At 36.9% G+C, this 18,075-nt stretch overlaps 2 protein-coding genes across 6 annotated transcripts in view; both read right to left on the reverse strand.

Annotated features, from left to right (window-relative positions):
* Positions 1-2,048: 2,048 nt before the first annotated feature.
* arl5a (ARF like GTPase 5A) lies at positions 2,049-12,944 on the reverse strand. The gene is made up of 6 exons (XM_042495286.2): positions 12,573-12,944; positions 6,104-6,164; positions 5,556-5,703; positions 4,820-4,903; positions 2,898-3,049; positions 2,049-2,712 (listed from the first exon to the last, which is right to left on the reverse strand). The coding sequence occupies exons 1-6, from the start codon at positions 12,616-12,618 to the stop codon at positions 2,664-2,666; spliced, it is 540 nt and encodes a 179-aa protein (XP_042351220.1). The 5' UTR covers positions 12,619-12,944; the 3' UTR covers positions 2,049-2,663.
* A 913-nt stretch (positions 12,945-13,857) lies between these two features.
* Positions 13,858-18,075, reverse strand: part of cacnb4a (calcium voltage-gated channel auxiliary subunit beta 4a) — a 48,201-nt gene continuing 43,983 nt past the window's right edge. For all 5 annotated transcript variants that reach the window (XM_088083647.1, XM_088083646.1, XM_088083645.1 and 2 more), the window contains one exon: positions 13,858-16,850. In XM_088083647.1, the coding sequence (XP_087939773.1) occupies positions 16,587-16,850 (264 nt within the window). In that variant the 3' untranslated portion in view covers positions 13,858-16,586. The remainder of the gene's footprint in view (positions 16,851-18,075) is intronic.

Here is an 18,075-nt window from a genome sequence, read left to right on the forward strand (position 1 = left end):
GACCAGTTAGTCAGTCGTAGAGTGACTTTGCTAGAACAGGATAGGTTGATGTTTACAGTCGAGCAGATTTACAGACAAACACAAACATCTGCACTGACCTTTCTGACTCTACAAGAAGAAAGTGATGTCTTGTTTACCAATGCTGGTAAGCAAGAGCTTAACGGATTATCTGAGTAATGAAATTACATCATTTTTGTGATCACTTTGGGAGTTGGATTGATTCACCTGACACCATCGCTGACACCAGTCAAAATAATCTCCCGTCCTGCACTAAGGATTGGCGGCAAATGGACACAGAATGGACAGTTTTCAAAGAATTACTATAAAGATGACTGTCTCACAGTTTGACTGAGTGTTTTTGGGCAGTTTGACTTACCTGAACTTCGACTTACCTGCAGCACCTGAAATATTTGCTCAAACTGAAATGAATAATCATTTGCAGATGAAACATTTCGACTGAAAGAGATTCACAGTTCACAGTGTGAAATAGCAGCAAAGACAACAACTGACGATGTCCCAATTTAATGTGAAACAGACCAAATTTATGACGCTGTAAGCTTTAGGAACAATGATAACTAACATAAATGTTCAAACATGTACATCAATGAATCAGAGCTATGGCAGTTTTGTATTTTTTAACTACTTTCATTTTGTTTTTAATTTAGTTTAGTTGCAGTCAGTTTTTAAAATGGATTTGTTCATTTCAATTAGTTTTTTTTTAATGTTTAGTTATAGTTTAGATTTTATTAGTTTCAATATAAGTTTTAGTTTTTTTAATTACAATATGAGGGTATTTGTCAGGAGCGAGATGTGGGAAGTTCAGAATAAGTATTACAATACAAACACAAAACTTTCTGATGGCGACAAACACAGCTGTGTAGACATCCCAGCCTCAATACACACAAAAACCAAAGCTAAAGGCATTTTCTGTATATTTGTATTTTCTTTTCTTTTGTTTCATTTTGTAAATAAACAATATAATTTTTATTTTGTTTTCATTTTCCTCTAAGTTCTAGTTTTTGTTCCTATTTCAGTTAACTAAAACATTTAGAAAACAATACCTAATTTTAGATTTTAGTTAACTATTATAACTGTAACGAAGCCAGAGCTTATTTTAAACAGGTGGGGGAAAAAAGGACAGAATGTGTCAAATTTGACAAAAATAATCAAGGTTCAATTATAGGAACTTCTCCAGTGCATTGGCACATATCTAATTGTCTTTTTCTCATTGGCAATTTTCTCTGGTCATGTAGCACCAATTTCAAAAGTATTTGCATCTTCCTTTAGGATAGACAAACGAGTTTTATGAAACGATCATCTTTCCAGCAGTGAAATCCTTCTTTAAGCAAAGCGTGTGAAGTTAAGATTGAATGTGACAGTAAATTCATCACACAGTATGAAAATATTAAAATTACACATATGCAGACATACATTTAAAGCAGTTAATGGGTCAGTTTTTACACGGCAGAAAGGAAGAAAGTGGCAAACCATGACGAATGGATGATCACAAGACCAAATCATGTGAGGCAGCGTGTGTATTATTGCTGTTTCTACACCAGAGATGACAATGTCTAATTTATTTGTTTGCTGACTTTGTGAAAAGCAACTTCCTCATAGCAAACATGAAAGATTTTAGGAGTCCAACAAGGAACCCATCAACAAGTGAAGCAACAACTGCACCACAAATAAAAGGAATAGTTTGGCTTTGGTTTGGTTCTCTCTGACAGTGCTTGCTATTCTTCTTATCTTAACCACTCACTTTGTTCTGCTCACATTTTGGACCCGCTTTCCTCTTCTCTCCCTGATTCCCTCCGCTGTCTAACTCTGGCTCTCTCCTCTCTACTCCTGTGGCTGCTCATCATGCTCCCTGAAAAGCACTGGGGACCGTGAGCTCATGTGACACATTCTGCCCCCTAAAGGACTAAAAAAAGAATAACTGACGTTACAAACAAGAAACTCAATATAGTATCCCTGGAGAAAAGTTAATCATACAGAAAAAAGGACAAATCTGGTGAGTCACCTGAAAGAAATACTCATTCACGACACGCTGCAGTTCACCTGAAACAGATAAAAACACTTTATTTCACTGATTATTCATAGGGACTGAAAAGAAGAGGGCATATTGTGATTTTTACCCTCCTTTCTGCATGTTTCAGTCGCCATCAACCTTAATCACTTGAACATTCTGCTGCAGGCACCACGTTAAAAGAGAATACTGGACTGTACACACAGGGGAGGGGCAATAAAAACTGCCACAGCCAGTCTGGCAATACTGCAAGGCCACCGTGGGCTGGAGTCACACACAGCTGAAGAATGAGTCCATGTACAGTTCCAAGTCAGACGCTCTGCTGACTTCTGCGTTCTGCTGAAAAGGAAAACCGTGCACAAATTTAAATATTTTGAGTCTCTTTTGTTGTTCAATGTCCTTCAGAAAAGGTTGTGTATTTTTTTTTTTTTTTGTTCTTGAGTTCTTTTGTAAAATAAATTATCACAGAAGAATATAACGTCCCGGCAGCGGTGTGCCCGCGTCAGCATCACAGGAAAAACAGGAGAGGGCCAATCCATCAGCCGACCTCACACCCCCCGATCCTCGTTTCAGGCTTATGTCTGGAGGCAGAGGAAACACAGAGCGAGGGCGCACTCTTGATCAAAGTCAGAGGTCATCATCTCACACGCAGCCGTGACATCATCCACTCAAGACCCTGGCACAACCTGGAGGTAAACAAGACATTGGAAGTGTCGGCGTAGAGGAGCGGGGATTTGGAGGAAAAGCGGGGAGAGGAAAGCAGATAGACAAGCATCAAGATAAACGCTCTGTACAATTTTCTGACCCTTTTCTTTTTGTCATTTTTTTACAGTCTAATGTAGCAGGAGATAATTGTTAATGCAATTCTTACCCCTCCCCAGTGAGGGCGCAGCAGGCCTGGATGTGCCACTGGTGGTCTTTAACTGAGGTAAGCTGGAGGCTCTGGGAGATCTCAGCCACAGACATGCAACCTTTCACATCCTGCTTGTTGGCAAAGATCAACAAACCTGCCTTTCTTAAATCCTGGAGGATGAATAAAAAGAGGAGAGAATAAAAAGAAGATTGTTCAAGACACACTTTATGCATATGTTTCATTTCATTTTATGGAAAATGGTGTCAAAGAGTAAGAGAGTTTATAGACTAGTGACATAACCAGTGTTACTCATTACACCGGGCAATTTACAAGATAAGATATTGTCTTTATTGCACTAACTATCCGTAAAGCCCAGTATAAACTTACTGCTAATTGCAAACTTAATATTTCCTGCTGCTGCAGCTGCAAATTAAAAGCATTTAATTGGCGAAACACAAGCTGACTTTTATTATGAAGTACATCTCAGGAAAACGCATTACATTTAACAATGTGATTATCATTAACGGTATTGTTCAAAAATGTATCTAAAAAACAAGAGACACTGATTTTATCAAATGAAACTGGTTTTATTTTGCTTTTATTGTTTTTAATGACTGCTGCTTTTATTGTTCTCGTTTTATTGTGCTGTTGCTTGTTTTATGTGTTGTGTTTTTAGATTTTATTTGCCCTGATGTTCAGTACTTTGTTTTAGCTATTGTTGCTCTTTAAGGTGATTTATAAATAAAGTTGATTGATTGATTGATTGATTGTTGGTCGACTCTTGTCATCCTCAGTGACATCTGACTCTGTGCAGCGAATCTGTTGCTGCTAAATGGAGCAGCCACTTTTAGTTTCCAGTGTGTTAATGTTGTTGGCATTGTTAACACCTGTTCTCTGACGAAGTATTGATTAAAAAAAGAAACACCACGGATGGTGGTCAAGTAATGTCATGGATGTGTGTCTGAACACCAGGAACACGTGAAATAACGAAGTCCTCGTTTTAAACACTACTGTAAAGATGGGCCGCATGAGGTTGTGCAGCATCGTGCATCTGCTGTTTGTTTGTTTTTATGCAAACTGACTATGTACAAACGGTATTTGGAAATAGTTCAATGAGAAAGTCCTCTTAAATGTATTAGTTAACTTTGCATAACATCCGTTGTTTTGACTTTTGCACCGAGAATCTGACAGATTTTAGAGCTGTTAGTGATCTCATATTGCTTTGAAACAGCTTATCAAAGCGCTGTTTGTTCAGCTAAGTGCTGCTGAGTGGTGTTTAATTTAATTTGACCCTTTTTTGTGGCAATGTTTGTAACTTTAATATGAGATAATAGAGCTTAAGTAATTTTCCATTAGGTTTTGACATTAAGACAACATCTAACAATTGAGTATTGCGATATTATGTTTTGTGGTACATTTTATCAATTCTGAAAAACATTATTGATTTTGAATTAATAGTTTACAGGCAAAAAGTGGTGGCAGTGGTTCACTGTGTTGAGTTCAAACCCCCCCAACTGCGAAATCCTTTAGTGTTACACTCAATCTTCTTACACCTCAATGTAACAACATATCAATAGCATAAACACAAAAAACACAGGCCTATGATACAGAGTCATGACAGGTACACCATTAGCATTGACAGTTTTCCTAAAATTAGATCTTAAAATATTGCGCTATATCGCCTTTCCTACAGTACTGCAATATACTTTACGTATTGTATCATCGGGTTTTTGCTAACAAACAGCCCTAAATACATCACATTTGTCCAACCCCAGGACCTAAATTTTCAACATTTATATCTCAAAACATTTATATTCATAAAAGGTTAACTTACATATGGAAACAATGCTGCTGTACCTGATAAATGAAATAAACGATGGACATTTTTTATGAACACGTAAAAAAAACATAGAATCATTCTCCTTTTTGACGACACTCACTTCATGTGCTAGCATTCTGTAGAGTTCCTCTTTGGTCACTGAGATCCTTTCTCTGTCTGTGCTGTCGACCACCACGATGACAAACTACGCAGAAAATATGGAGAGAAATAAAGGAGAATCAATAAAAGAACTGCATCTTCATTTCATCAGACCACAGGCAATTCTGACATAATTTGGCATGTCCCAAAAACAACCTCCATAATTCTTAAAATGATATATTTAAAATTATGTTACAGATTAAAAAAAGGAGTGAGGGGTGAAGGGGCGCCCATACTACCAGGTGAGCTACTGGGTGCCCCAGATAATTTGCTAATTTTTGGTCCATTTCTTGTCTAGTTACTTGTTGCCTTCCTCCCATGTTTTTAGAAAAAAATTTGAAAAATCAAGCAAATTCGCTCAGATTTCAAGGGTTAAAATTGAGGTTTGTGTAAACAGTTCGACAGATAGCGAAAGAGGAAAGGAGATGTTCACACTTAGGTGTAATTCTCTGTTCAATTCCATTTTTTACCTCTGTAGCTACGCAAATGAACAATGTATGATAACCATCAATTGTTCTACTATCAACTGTTGTAATCCTTAAATTAAAACGATATATCTTCAATAAGCTGTAATATCTGTTGATATGTTGTCTCTGGTCTAGCTCTAGTTCAAACAGTTCAACCTAAATTAAGTGGATGCCAAAAGAAGCACCACAGGTCTTTTTGATTAGCAGTGAGCCAACATAACCTGCTCTTACCTCTGTATTTGTGTAGTATGTATTCCACGATGACCTAAGGGACTCCTGACCCCCGATGTCCCACATCAGGAAATGAGTGTTGTTGACCACAATCTCCTCCACGTTGCTGCCAATCGTAGGTGAGGTGTGTACCACTTCATTCATTGAACTATAACATATAAAATGGCAAAAAACCTTTAGGTTGGGTGACACATGTAACATTCACAACAAATAAAAGATGCACCATATTATCAACACATTACAAACAATCAACATGCCACAAAATGAGCTAAAAAAATGAAATAAAATACAGGGACAAAGACACTATTACTAAAGAACAAACCAAACAAAAACAGTCAATTATCCATCCCATTTACTTTCATAGTCCCTAATTGTTCCCTGTCTATTTGCCATAAGGCCCTCAAATAATGTTTAATAAATAAATTAAATGAAATTAAATGAAATTAAATTGAATTAAATTAAATTAAATAAGATTAAATCTAAAAAATAGTTCATTCGTAATAACTTAATAAATAAATAGATTGATAAAATAATGTTTGGATACTTACAACTGGTAAAGAATTGTGGTCTTGCCAGCATTGTCCAGCCCCACAATAATAACTTTGTGTTCTGAAAGACAATAAAGACACTTATTAAGAATTCACAGAGCAAACACTGACATCAATATGTGGGCTAAGTACTGAAGACTAACTGATATAGGACTTCTGTATAAACACGGCCAACAAATCTGTTTAAAAGATGTCTTTTTTAATGTGGAGCCGCATTGAGCGATTCAAACAACAGCCCGTTTTGTGTTCAGCATTATCCCCCAGTTCTAAAATGTGTAGCTTCACACATCTAGCATAACGGAGACATTGTGGTGCTGTGAACGGTGTACTTTCACAGCCACAGATGAGTTTGTGGGTGGTCTTAAAGCAAGCTTGTACAATCAGGCTGCAGCCGGCAGCAGCTGTGGAGATGGCATACACAGTCTCTAACACACCCAGGCTTTCCTAAAAGAGAAACTAACAAGATGTGACAGCTAGAATGAATCGCTTTCTTGCCGTTGATACACTAAAGTGACAAGCCGGTAGTAAGATGTCCTGCAGTAAGCGCAGGGATGGGATGAAGGTAAAGGACACGAGATTGCACTGCATGAAGGATCAAAGCGCTTTTGAGCCATTTTAACAAGCTTCAACAGCCCTAAAGGCTCTTTTCGAATCTTAAACTTAACTATGTTGCAGTGTTTCAGATCCTGTGACAGCACAGAAGACAGATGAGGAACAAAGACCGGTCAGCGTTACTAGTTATGGCCAAATGAGTGATCAAGAGAAACTAGAGCATGACAGAAAGCCAAGTCTGCCTACACGTTTCTGTACATGTTTAAAGGAAAGCTTATCAGAAGTATCTTCGGTTCTACGAAACAGCCTCGCATCACTCAACAAACACGTAAAGGACTGCACACTCAGTATGCAGTTGTTCTTATAAGAGCTTTAAGTGCAACGATTATAAAACAGATACGTTTTGCCTTAAAATTCCCCTGATTTTTTTTCTTTCAGTTTGTGAACTTCTAGTTTCAAGTTCTTAAAATGCAACTGTATCACTGACCATGGTGGTAAAGGCATTTGGCAGTTTTCTAAGTTTACAAGTGTTGTCTTGTTTTTTAGGCAAAGTAAAGCCTCTACTCCCATTGCCTTTTGGAGCGTGGCTCTCAGAAATGAAGAGTTGTATTCCTCTACAGAAGAAAATTAACTCAATGAACTGATATCTGGAACCTATATGCATTTACAATAAAAAATAAAATATTTCTGTAAATATTGCCTTTAACAAATGTTTAATCAAAACTGAAATGTTCAACATCATATACAGCAAGTTCCCAGCAACTTTCTTTTTTTATACAGTCAAGTGAAATTTAAATAAAGAATGAATAAATTACAATAGCTCCCTGAGATTTTACAAAGTAAAAGTTCCTCCAATGCTGACACTTTCCTTGCACTTTTTAATTGATTAATTTTATCAACGATCATTAAGATACACTGATACAGATAATTGGCGAAATGCCAAATATCAGCCCCAATAATCAGCCGGCTGACATTCTGTCAACTTGATTTTTTTCTTTTAAAATATGGCACCTTTTATCAACTACTTGGCGAACCTCCCATCCCACATGACTGAATAATGGTCTGCGTGATCTACTTATTTTCACCACACTAGTGTTATGATAGACCGTGTTGTTATGGTTAATGGTTATTTTTTTCCTTTTATTGCATTATTGCACATAGTTTTATTAGTTACATTTTTGTGCAAATCATTACATGCAAATTTATTTTATTGTCTATTAATTTATTTTTTAAGTTATTCGTAATGTTATCGGTGTGTTTGTGCTGTCAATTTGTGACTGTGTTGTCCTTTTTTTTAAAAATAAATAAATAAATAAATAAATAGAAGTAAAGCCCATAGACCAGCGTTTTACCTCTCCTCTCAAGTACCAACTGATCTTCATGTTTTAGTTCTCTCTCTGCTGCTACACAGCTAAATTAAATGATCAGTTTGTTATCAAGCAGTTTAAGATCATTACGAGTTGATCACTTATATCAAAATCCAAAAGATGCAGGACAAGTGGTACTGAAGGAGAGCCTTGGGAAACGCCGCCTGCCATAGACTGTATGAAATAATGGACACACACCACCATGACATCACCAATTGGTTTGTGAACTCCTGTTTTGAAGCCTCGAGTTTGGCATTTCAGTCGTTGCCGGACTAGAGAAGACACTCGCCATAAACATAGCAATAGTTTCGCATTTTTAAAATGAAAATATATTAGTGTGGATGTAGCTTTTGGAATGTGCAAATATTGTCAAGAGAGCCTCAACTGATAACAGCAGCTTTGGCCAGCCACCTCATAAGAATGAGCGAGTTTGATGGAGGTTCAGCCAAAAAAACAACCGCAGATGTCACCTTGAATCTAAATGATGGGATACTTCCTAACAAATCACAGCATCCGACTGTTGATTGAAACCGACTGTCTCTTCAGCTATGCATACCGCTGTGCTATGCCTTTGAGACAATCTATAAGTCATCTATCTGCTGGGTTCAAGAGCGTCGTTTTTTTTTCACACAGCGATGAAACAGATTAACAAATGCAAGAATGAAGAAATAGGCAGCAATTCACTCCAGACTTTCACAGATCCAGACAGTGGAGATAAACTTAACACAGTGAAATGATTCAGAAGAGGTGCCTCATAATGTTTATTCAGTGAATTTAAAATGCTTTTAAACAGCGGATGAGAACTTTCCGTAATTTCATTGAATTTTTAATGTATTCATGATATACTAGAGTGAGGAGAAACAAATTTTCAGAAAGTCAACAACTGTGAACTTAATAAATTGCATTTTCTGCCCCATAAAAACATACATTACCACATACAGTTAGGCTACAGCTGTTACAAGAGAAACTAAAACCTCACTAAAGCTGAGGAAGTGAGAGCAGCTGCGATGACAATTGCAGGAGATCAAAATGTGGGCCTTATCTATGTAACTGTACCCGACTGAACCTAAAAACAACAGCTGTGAAGAACAGGAGCAACGTTATTTCTGCAAAAAATATAGCTTCCTCAAACATAAACAGACTGTGTGCATAGACATAACACACAGCTCACTACACTATCTCCAGTCTTGTGCAGGAAGAAGAGGCAGGAGCAAAAACATCTTGTCTAGACCAGAAAGGTCACGCATGTGTCAACAAAGCTGCTTGTATGTATAACGAAACAAACAGTAAACGTCCTTACATGCAGGCGGTAAAGTGGCTACAGTGGTTTTCCCCCACATTCAAAGTAAATCTGCAACTAACCATTTTCTTTTTACATTGTTCTGCCAGTTATTTTCTCTATGAACTGCTTGGTGAAATAGATATCTAAAGAATAGTGTAGACTGCTCATAACAATCAACCAGAGTTCAAGGCAGCATCTTCAGATTGCTTGTTTTGTCCGACCAACAGTATAGTACAAAGCAGCAAAAGAATAAAACATTAAATAAATGAAAAGCAAATCTTCATATTTAAGGGTAACATGCAAATCTGGAATATCTTTGCTTGAAATTATAATACCTAATCATTTTCATTACCATTAATTATCAGTGACTTGATTAAATTTTACCACCCTCACAAGTCAGCACAACAAAATAAACTGTTGTGTGATTTTTTGTGATTTTATGTGTCTTGTTCATGTTGTTGGAGCCCCTTACCAAAGGCAATTTTCTGCCACAAAAACATATATATTTTTTTTAATCTTGAAAAACTAGTCAGTAAACATATTATTAAAATCATTATTATTTTATTTAAGAACTCATTTCAATTATATAGTAATGTATATTCTGATGACAGATATTTTTTTTAATGTAGGATAGTAGGATAGTTTGGAAAAAAAAGGCCAGACACCAGTTACTTGGGGTTAGGGAGAATTTTTGCCCAAATAATTACTGTAATGCAAAACATGATTTTTGACAGCAATGCAAGTGGTATTCTGTGAATTTTTCTTTTTTTCTTAAGTTACCTATTATGTTGAGATTTAACAATGCAATATCAGAAAAAAAAAGATTTAAAAAAAACGTACCTTTTATGTATTAGCATTTTCAAGATGTATGAAAAATTAATTTAAGACATTTTAAGGCTGATTAAGGCCTTATTTTTAGATTGATTAAGTCAACGCCTTTTAAGACTTTTTAAGGCTCTGCGGGGAGACGGCCCCCTGCCTGTGAATGAACTTCTGTTGTTCTGCTGGGTTGAATCAATCAGCCTGGGACGGCCATCGTAAGACTTCCTGAGATTTGGAAGTGCAGCTGGGGTTAGATCCAGGGGTTACAATAAAACCCTCACAGACTCCAGTGACATGATGGATGGAAGCAGCATGGAGCAGAACCCGCAGATGATCTAACAGAGAAAGGTGCTGTTTGAGGACTAAACGGACAAAGATGGCAAAAGCAAATAATTACAGCTTTAGCCAGTGTTTGTCAGTGAGCGGTCAGGATGTTTGGTGGACATTTTAAAAGGAAGTTGGATGATGGGTTTTCTCTTTTCAATTAATATATGCTTTATATTAGTTATACGGCAACTTCAGTTCAGTTTATTTACAAAATACAAGTGCAAATCATAACATGAAATATAGATGTGAAAAGGGACACCTAATAAGCTTCTTTAAGCTTGAGAATTTTCAATTTTAGTCCTTGTATATTACATACTTTGTATCTGCAATCCCCTCACTTTGTATTGCAACCTCTGCACAGCAATTTCCCTGGATAAATAGTTTTATTTTATCTATATTAAGAAAAGCAGCAAGTAAGGGAGAATTTTCTGTTAAACCACAAATCAGTTATTTGGTCAGCTCTTATGTTCAGTATGTAAAAAAACCCCTTACTGTCTGGTATTGTCATTTACACTGTACAGCAGTAATACTCAACTTTTGGCCCCGTTTGGATGCCATGTGACCCAGCGAACCAGTTTCTTTTTCACAATGAAATTAAACAGATCCACAATAGGAATTTTTGATGTGTTTTGAATGTAAATTAGGTACCAGAGTGCATGATAAACCATCAAAATAGAGCTTGTTTAAGAAAAATAAGTAATTAGGTGGATCCTAAGTCGTGACTGGCTCAGAAAGTTTAGGGCCACTCAGGAAAAAAAAAGTTGACACTTTGAGAATAAAGTTGTAATATTATGAGAAAAAAAAGTCCTAATATTATGAGAATAAAGTCATAATTTTACAAGAAAAAAAGGCATCATATTGTGAGAATAAAGTCGTAATATTACAAGAATAAAGTTGAATTATAAGACAAAGAGAATATTAAATTACTGAAATAAACATTGCCAGCAAACTATATAACTGGCAAGCGCACAAGGTAGCCTCCTAGGCTACAACTATCCCTGGTGTTGTGCTGTGCCACACACAGTCAACAGGTAACCTATTGACCTGTGCTCTCACATGTTTTACTGTTCGCTGGCAATTTGTTTATTTATTTGTATTTATTATACATTATCCCCTTCACCTAAAAATATGATATTATTATCATAAAATTAAGATTTTTTTTCTTGTAATATTAAAAATTTTTTCTTGTAAAATTATGACTTTATTCTCGTAATACTATGAGTTTATTCTCATAACTTTTTTCTCGGAAAATTCTGACTTAATTCTCGTAATACTTTCAGTTTTTTCCCATAAAATTATGATTTTTTTCTCGTAAAACTATGAGTTCATTCTTGTAATACAACAACTTTTATCTCATAATATCACGACTTTATTCTCAAAAATACGGCATTATTATCTTGATATTATGAATTTATTCTCGAACTCTAACTTCTTTCTTTAACATGGCACTAATCCTCAGTCTTACAATTCAGAAAATTGCAGTTTCTCTGCTTTAGAGAAGCCAAGCCAGGGGTAAATGGATTTTACCTGTACTGCTGACAGTGATCAGGTGATGTGATTACAGCGCAGAGTCAATGTGGTTCAGTCTGAAGTCATTCATCGATCCTTATTGGCCCAAATATTGTGCTGATGTGGCTGCCTTCAGTGTGCTCAGCCCGTAGAGCCATCTCCACTCAAAATACCGGTCAACCGGGCTGAACACCGGACCGTACGCCGGGGACTCATGTTACAGAGCTTTCGCAACGACCAGTCTGTTTACTGATTCAAGATCACAACCCGGGGCTCGTCTTGGTTTCAGCTAACCTTCGCCCCATCCCCGGAGAGCATTAATAATCTAACACTAAGTTAATTTAGAAACCGTGTACTGAGTTTGTAGATATTTTATCACAAATTCAAAAAAGCAATAACAATGCCAACGCGGAGTAAAGCTTAAACACACAAACTGCGAATCAAATAAAATCAAAATAACACTTATAAACTGCCAAGTGTGTAAAAAAAAAAGCAGTTTCTCAGGCTAGTATGAACGAAGCTGACCTGTCTCTCTCAAAGGGCCTTCTCTGACAACCGAGCACACATTTCTTCGACAATGTAACGATAAATACCACGACACCACACTTACCTTGATGGTTAAAAAGCCTCCATAGCTTCGTGAACAGTATTCCCATGGCTGACGATGTTGTTTTTTCGATGCCAGCTTGTAAGAAACCGCTGTAACCTAGCTAGCTAGCGTTGATGCTATCCAGTGCTATCAACTTTACCTAGCTAGCTAGCTAGCTAACTACACAGACGAAGAGCTGTCACGGCTTTAAGTGCAACCGCCATCCTTGTGCGAATGAATCTGAAGTGCGGCTCTCCTGCAGGGTGTATATTGTACTGTGACGGTTGGTGTCTCGCCGAAAACAAAACCAAAACGGTAACCGCTGTGGCTAGCTGGTTGGCATCAGCTGGCTGTTGTGAAGTGCGCTGCGCTAGTTAGCTGTCAACTGCGCGCATGCGCACTTGCACTGTACTGTTGGTTCAAAATTATACAAAAGTTGAGTAAAAGGTACAGTTAATAATAATTTGTAAAATTAAAAAACGAATCAGAAAAATATATAAAAAAAATAGTCAGTAAATCTAAGTTATGTTCTGACAAAGAAGAAGTTTACTGATCCTACCATATTTTTTGGAAAAATACCATATCTATGGACAGAAAGATAGATAGATAGAACAAATTATCTAATATTACATGATTTTTGTATATTCTTTCAACTTATATTGAAAGATTATATTAAACTGAATCAATTTCCCTAATTGATTGGCTGATCTATGGTAAATAAATTATTCATTTAAGACTTAAAAATATAAATATTTATTATATTATATTACATTATATCATATTATAGTGCAGCGCTAAAAAGCTGTCAACTATGCACTTATGTACTTGTACTGTTCTGTTGGTACAAAATTCTATGTAAAATAGAGAAAAAGTACTGTAAATAATAATAATTATCAAAATATAAAATGAAAATTGGATGTAGAAAAAAATAAAAAATGGTCAAGAAATATATATTATGTAGAAAATAAAGAAGTTTCCTGATCTGACATAATTTTCGGGAAAATCCTATGCATAAAGATATAGATAGAAAGATAGATAAAAACAATAGATAGAAAAAAATAATATAAAATAATAAGGAATTTAGACATCCCCTTAGAGTTAGGGTTTGTTTTTTCATTTTATAAACCAAATAATTGATAGATTTGTGGAAAATATTGTATGATATTATGTTATGTTATATTATATAATATAATATTATATTATATCATATTAAGGTTTTTTTAGTGATTGCTTTTTTTAATATCTAGACAAAGACAGAAAGACAAACAACTGGTATCTCTGAGAGAAAAAACAGTGCTATCCATACAACAGCATAAGGGCAGTTTATTTCATTACAATTGTAAAATGACAGTGCACACAAATTTCTAATCAATGCATCATTCTCTCACAGGCAGTATTCAAATCTTTTAAATCGTCGCTTCAAAAGTTTTGAAACAACAACAATAAAAGCTACTGTATATGGCAGATAAGAACAGAAGTCTCCTTGTCCATCTTCCATTTGAAAGAAAATACTGAATTTGAGATTTTTAGCAAATATTAAATTACAAGATACAAGGGTATGTCTTTAAAACGTAACAATATATGCATCCTATGTTAGCTGGCAGCAACCATGTGATTTAATCTGATTAAAAAAATTTAGTTGTACATTTCCATTAAAGTAGCATTTAAAAGTCATTTTGAGAAATGCAGCGCTGTCGTGCCCAAGTGCTTTCAGATAGTTTCAAGGCTCAAACTGAATAGCTGAAAATATTGGGGAAAAAAGGGGGGCTGTTAAATTGCTACTTGATAAAATGTTTCAATGTTACTTTACTTCATAAAACCTTTAATAACAAAGTAAGATAGTCTTTTTTTCTGAGAAGTTCAAAGGTGTACGCAAGGCTTTGAATGAAGAAATTAATGTACTGAAACTTTAAATAATTTTAGGTTTCTGTCCTTTGATTATTTTGTCTGTATTTACACATGGAAGCCCTCAATATAAGTCACTCAACTCTAATTCTGCCTTTTCCAAATGATGTCCTGCCAAACACATGACGGACAGCAGCAGCTGATAAATGCATGGCGTATGAGGAAACATGCTGGCATGATCACTCTAGTGACTCCTAGTCCTGGAAGTGTTCCTTCCTTACATTATATAGCGGTTTTGTAACAACTACATCATAAAATCACTCAACAATCCTAAATAACGCTCAGAATCATATCCCCATCAGATGGGTAATAAACGCTACATCTGTCAGTGCACTTCTAGGTCTAAACGACCTCTCATTCCTGAGGTTCGGAGCTTTGAAATGTTTCTGCCTGATTTTTATATTTCTGAGCTGATATCATAGACTGTATACAGAGATGGACGACGCGCCCCCACTTACCCCCACTATGCTTAAGTGAAGCTAAAATATCCCGGATACGGCCGTTGCCATCTTGCGATGGTGATGTAATTCGGAGCCAGAGTCTGTAAAGTCGTACTGTTGCCAGATTGGAAACGTTAAACTATCATGCCAGAGGCTCAAAATTATCAGATTTTGAGAAAAAATTATCTTTTTTTTAAAGATTTTTTTTGGGGGGGGGGGCTTTTATTGCCTTTAATGGACAGGACAGGTTAAGCATGAAAGGGGGAGAGAGAGAGAGAGGGGGCGACATACAGCAAAGGGTCAAGGCCAGAATCGAACCCTTGGCCGCTGCAATGAGGATACAACCTCTGTATATGGGGTGCCGCTCTATCCACTGAGCCACCAGACACACTGAGAAAAATGATCTTATACCAGTCACAATCATGAAAACAAATTGGATAAATTTATAACCTTAGTAAACAAGTATTTAAATAACTTTTTGACAATGGTCAAATTATCGTACATTACGGCAATTTTGGAATTATTGATCATACAGCGTACAGAGGGCAAATTAATCATACAAATATGTTAATTATTGTACATCTGGCAACACTGCTCAGTAGCGATATCTGCTGTGTGGGAGTTTCTGCAAAAAACCCCCATCCGACCAATCACGAGCAGCACCATTGAATGCGAGCGCACGGATTGGCTATCACAGCTGTCAATCATGGCGGAAATCCCCTTTTTGTATAACTGAATAAATCATTAAAACCGAACTTATCATAAAAACGATCACCTGAACAAACATCAGGCTGATAAGAACTACCTTAAGTGACAGAAACCATCTTTGGGAAAAATTCATTTAGTGTGTAGTTTTTAATTTGGCCCATTAGCTAACATAAAGGAGCGAGCATTATGGTCTATACTGCAGTCAGACACCAGGGGGCGATCAAAAGTTAAAAGCTTCACTTTGGGGAAACTGTCACGTTGTCCACCTTTATACACAGTCTATGGTGGATATGGTTGGTGACAAAAATGGCATTGAGCGATAACAAAGAGAGGGCACAGGGAGCTACTGTATGAACCCTGAACGAACACCACAACACCATCCATGTCACTTCAAAAACAAATGTGTAAAACTCTGGATTTTGGGAACAGGCTTCCACAGGATTTATTACACTCACATCGCGGACAGTGGCAAACAAAATTGAGGAGCGTTAAAGATGCATTATACTCTTCTTTTACTGGCTCCTGGACGCGTGCAAACAGGTTCTGTGCTCATCATCACCGCTGGTGCTGTGTGGCACTGGCTTGAGGCAGGTACAGTAGTGATTACAGTCCCGCCTGCATGCTACAGTAACAGCTGAGATGGCGGGGAGGGTCCAGAGGAGCCTACGTCACACACTATCACCTGCTAGTGTACTTCACTCACAAGCCACATCTGGGGCATTTTCAGATCAGGTCCAGCGGTCACTTTTCTGCTCTTGTGCTACTTTCATATCTCTTGTTCACAGCAAAGCAAGAGCAGGATTCTTAATATTTTAGGTTCAAATGCTCATTTGGCAAGAGCCAAGGCCAAAGGGAAAATGAGGTACTACACATCGACACAAGGTTGTTACAGTCCAAATGAGTGTAGTAGTTTCAACTCTTATGTCCGCGGTGGTTGTTGAGAGAAAGACGAGCCTACACTTTGTTTCCAGCAGGCCTCGGCTCAGTGCCGGTGCCTGGGGTCCTGGCTGTAGCCTCCTGGGGATCCTCTATTACGATGAGGCTTGTAAGAATCCTGGTAGGGGTCCTGGTAGTCCTCCTCCACCAGAGGCGAGTGGTCCCGGCTGTGCTGTGAGCCCGAGGACAGACGGTTGCGATTTTTCCGCGCCCGCTCATTGTGGTAGTTCTCATCGGCGGGCATCAGGCTGCGACGTTCAACAGGCGAAAGGTCTGTTGTTGTGTGGTTGCTGTTGCGGTTTCTTTGGGCCTGTTAGAGAGAGAAAATATTGACTTAGCAACATATACAGCAGTGATACTCAACTTACGGCCCGTGGGCCAAATCTGGCTACCGATTCAGGGTGGCTTATAACCATTTTTCTGATTCTCAAGAAAAATAAAGTGATTCACACTGGAAACAGTTATGTACTTTTAGTATATATATATATATATATATATAGGTGCTAAAGTGCATAAAACAGCATCAAAATAGAGCTTGTTTATCAAAAAAGTGGCCCCCTACACAGATCCTAGCTAAGCCCCTAATGTCCTAAAATCCTAGAACTATGCTACAATCCTAGAAATGCTCTTAAATCCTGGAACGTCTTAAGATCCTTGCAATGTCTTAAAATCCGAGAAATGTCCCAAATTCTTAGAAATGTCCTAAAGCTGTAGAAATGTCCTAAATCTTTTGAAATCTGAGAAATATCCTAACATTCTAGAAACATCCTAAACTCCGAGAAATGTGCTTAAATCCTAGAGATGTCTAGAAATCCTGGAAGCCTCCTTAAATTCAAGAAATTTCCTAAAATCCAAGAAACACCCTAAAAATCCTAGAACTGTTCGAAAAACCTAGAAATATCCAAAAATCCTAGAAATGTCCTAAAACCAAAAAAACATGTAATTGTTTTGTCTGTCATTTTGTGACCCCAAGTCAAAGCAAGTTGAGAGTCACTGATGATCCACAAAGTTCGACATGATATAAATTTGGCAATACTATTTATTGTAGTTTTGCAAATGTTGAAAAGTTATATATAATGTGTGTTATCTAATGTAAACACGTGCTGATGAAATCATCGTATTTAATGACACAACTTTGCCAAAAATGATCCAAACATGCTTCAACAGTGGGTGTTGTTGGGCGTTTTAAAATGCTTGTAGCTTCCTCATTGCTGTCAATAGGGAAACAAGTCATGCAATGAATCATCAGTTTCTATCAGGCTGAACTCAGTCAGACACAAAGACATTTGTTTTTATCCACCTGTTCACTGCAAAACCATATTCTGAGTACGTATCAAACTCTTATAGTTCGGCTAATTCGGCTAATTAATTACGCTAATTCAGGTGGAGCTGTTGAGTCTTGATTAGAGCATGAACAAACGTCTTTTGTGTTATTGCACCACATTGTGATGAAACGGAAAGAGTAACTTCCATATTTTTCAAACTGGATCCTATTTTTTCATGTTTTTGTTTCTAAGTGACTAATGGAAACAGCA

This window comes from Plectropomus leopardus, chromosome 10 (assembly GCF_026936395.1).
Source record: "Plectropomus leopardus strain MGB_pleo_1.0 chromosome 10, ASM2693639v1, whole genome shotgun sequence".
NCBI classification, from domain to species: domain Eukaryota; kingdom Metazoa; phylum Chordata; class Actinopteri; order Perciformes; family Serranidae; genus Plectropomus; species Plectropomus leopardus.

Coding starts and splice junctions, on each gene's coding strand:
- arl5a (XM_042495286.2), bottom strand. CDS start 12,618: ATGGGAATACTGTTCACGAAGCTATGGAGGCTTTTTAACCATCAAG. Junction 6,165..12,572: donor GAGGCTTTTTAACCATCAAG/GTAAGTGTGGTG, acceptor ATTGTCTTTCAG/AACACAAAGTTATTATTGTG. Junction 3,050..4,819: donor ACAGAATGCTAGCACATGAA/GTGAGTGTCGTC, acceptor TTCATCCTCCAG/GATTTAAGAAAGGCAGGTTT.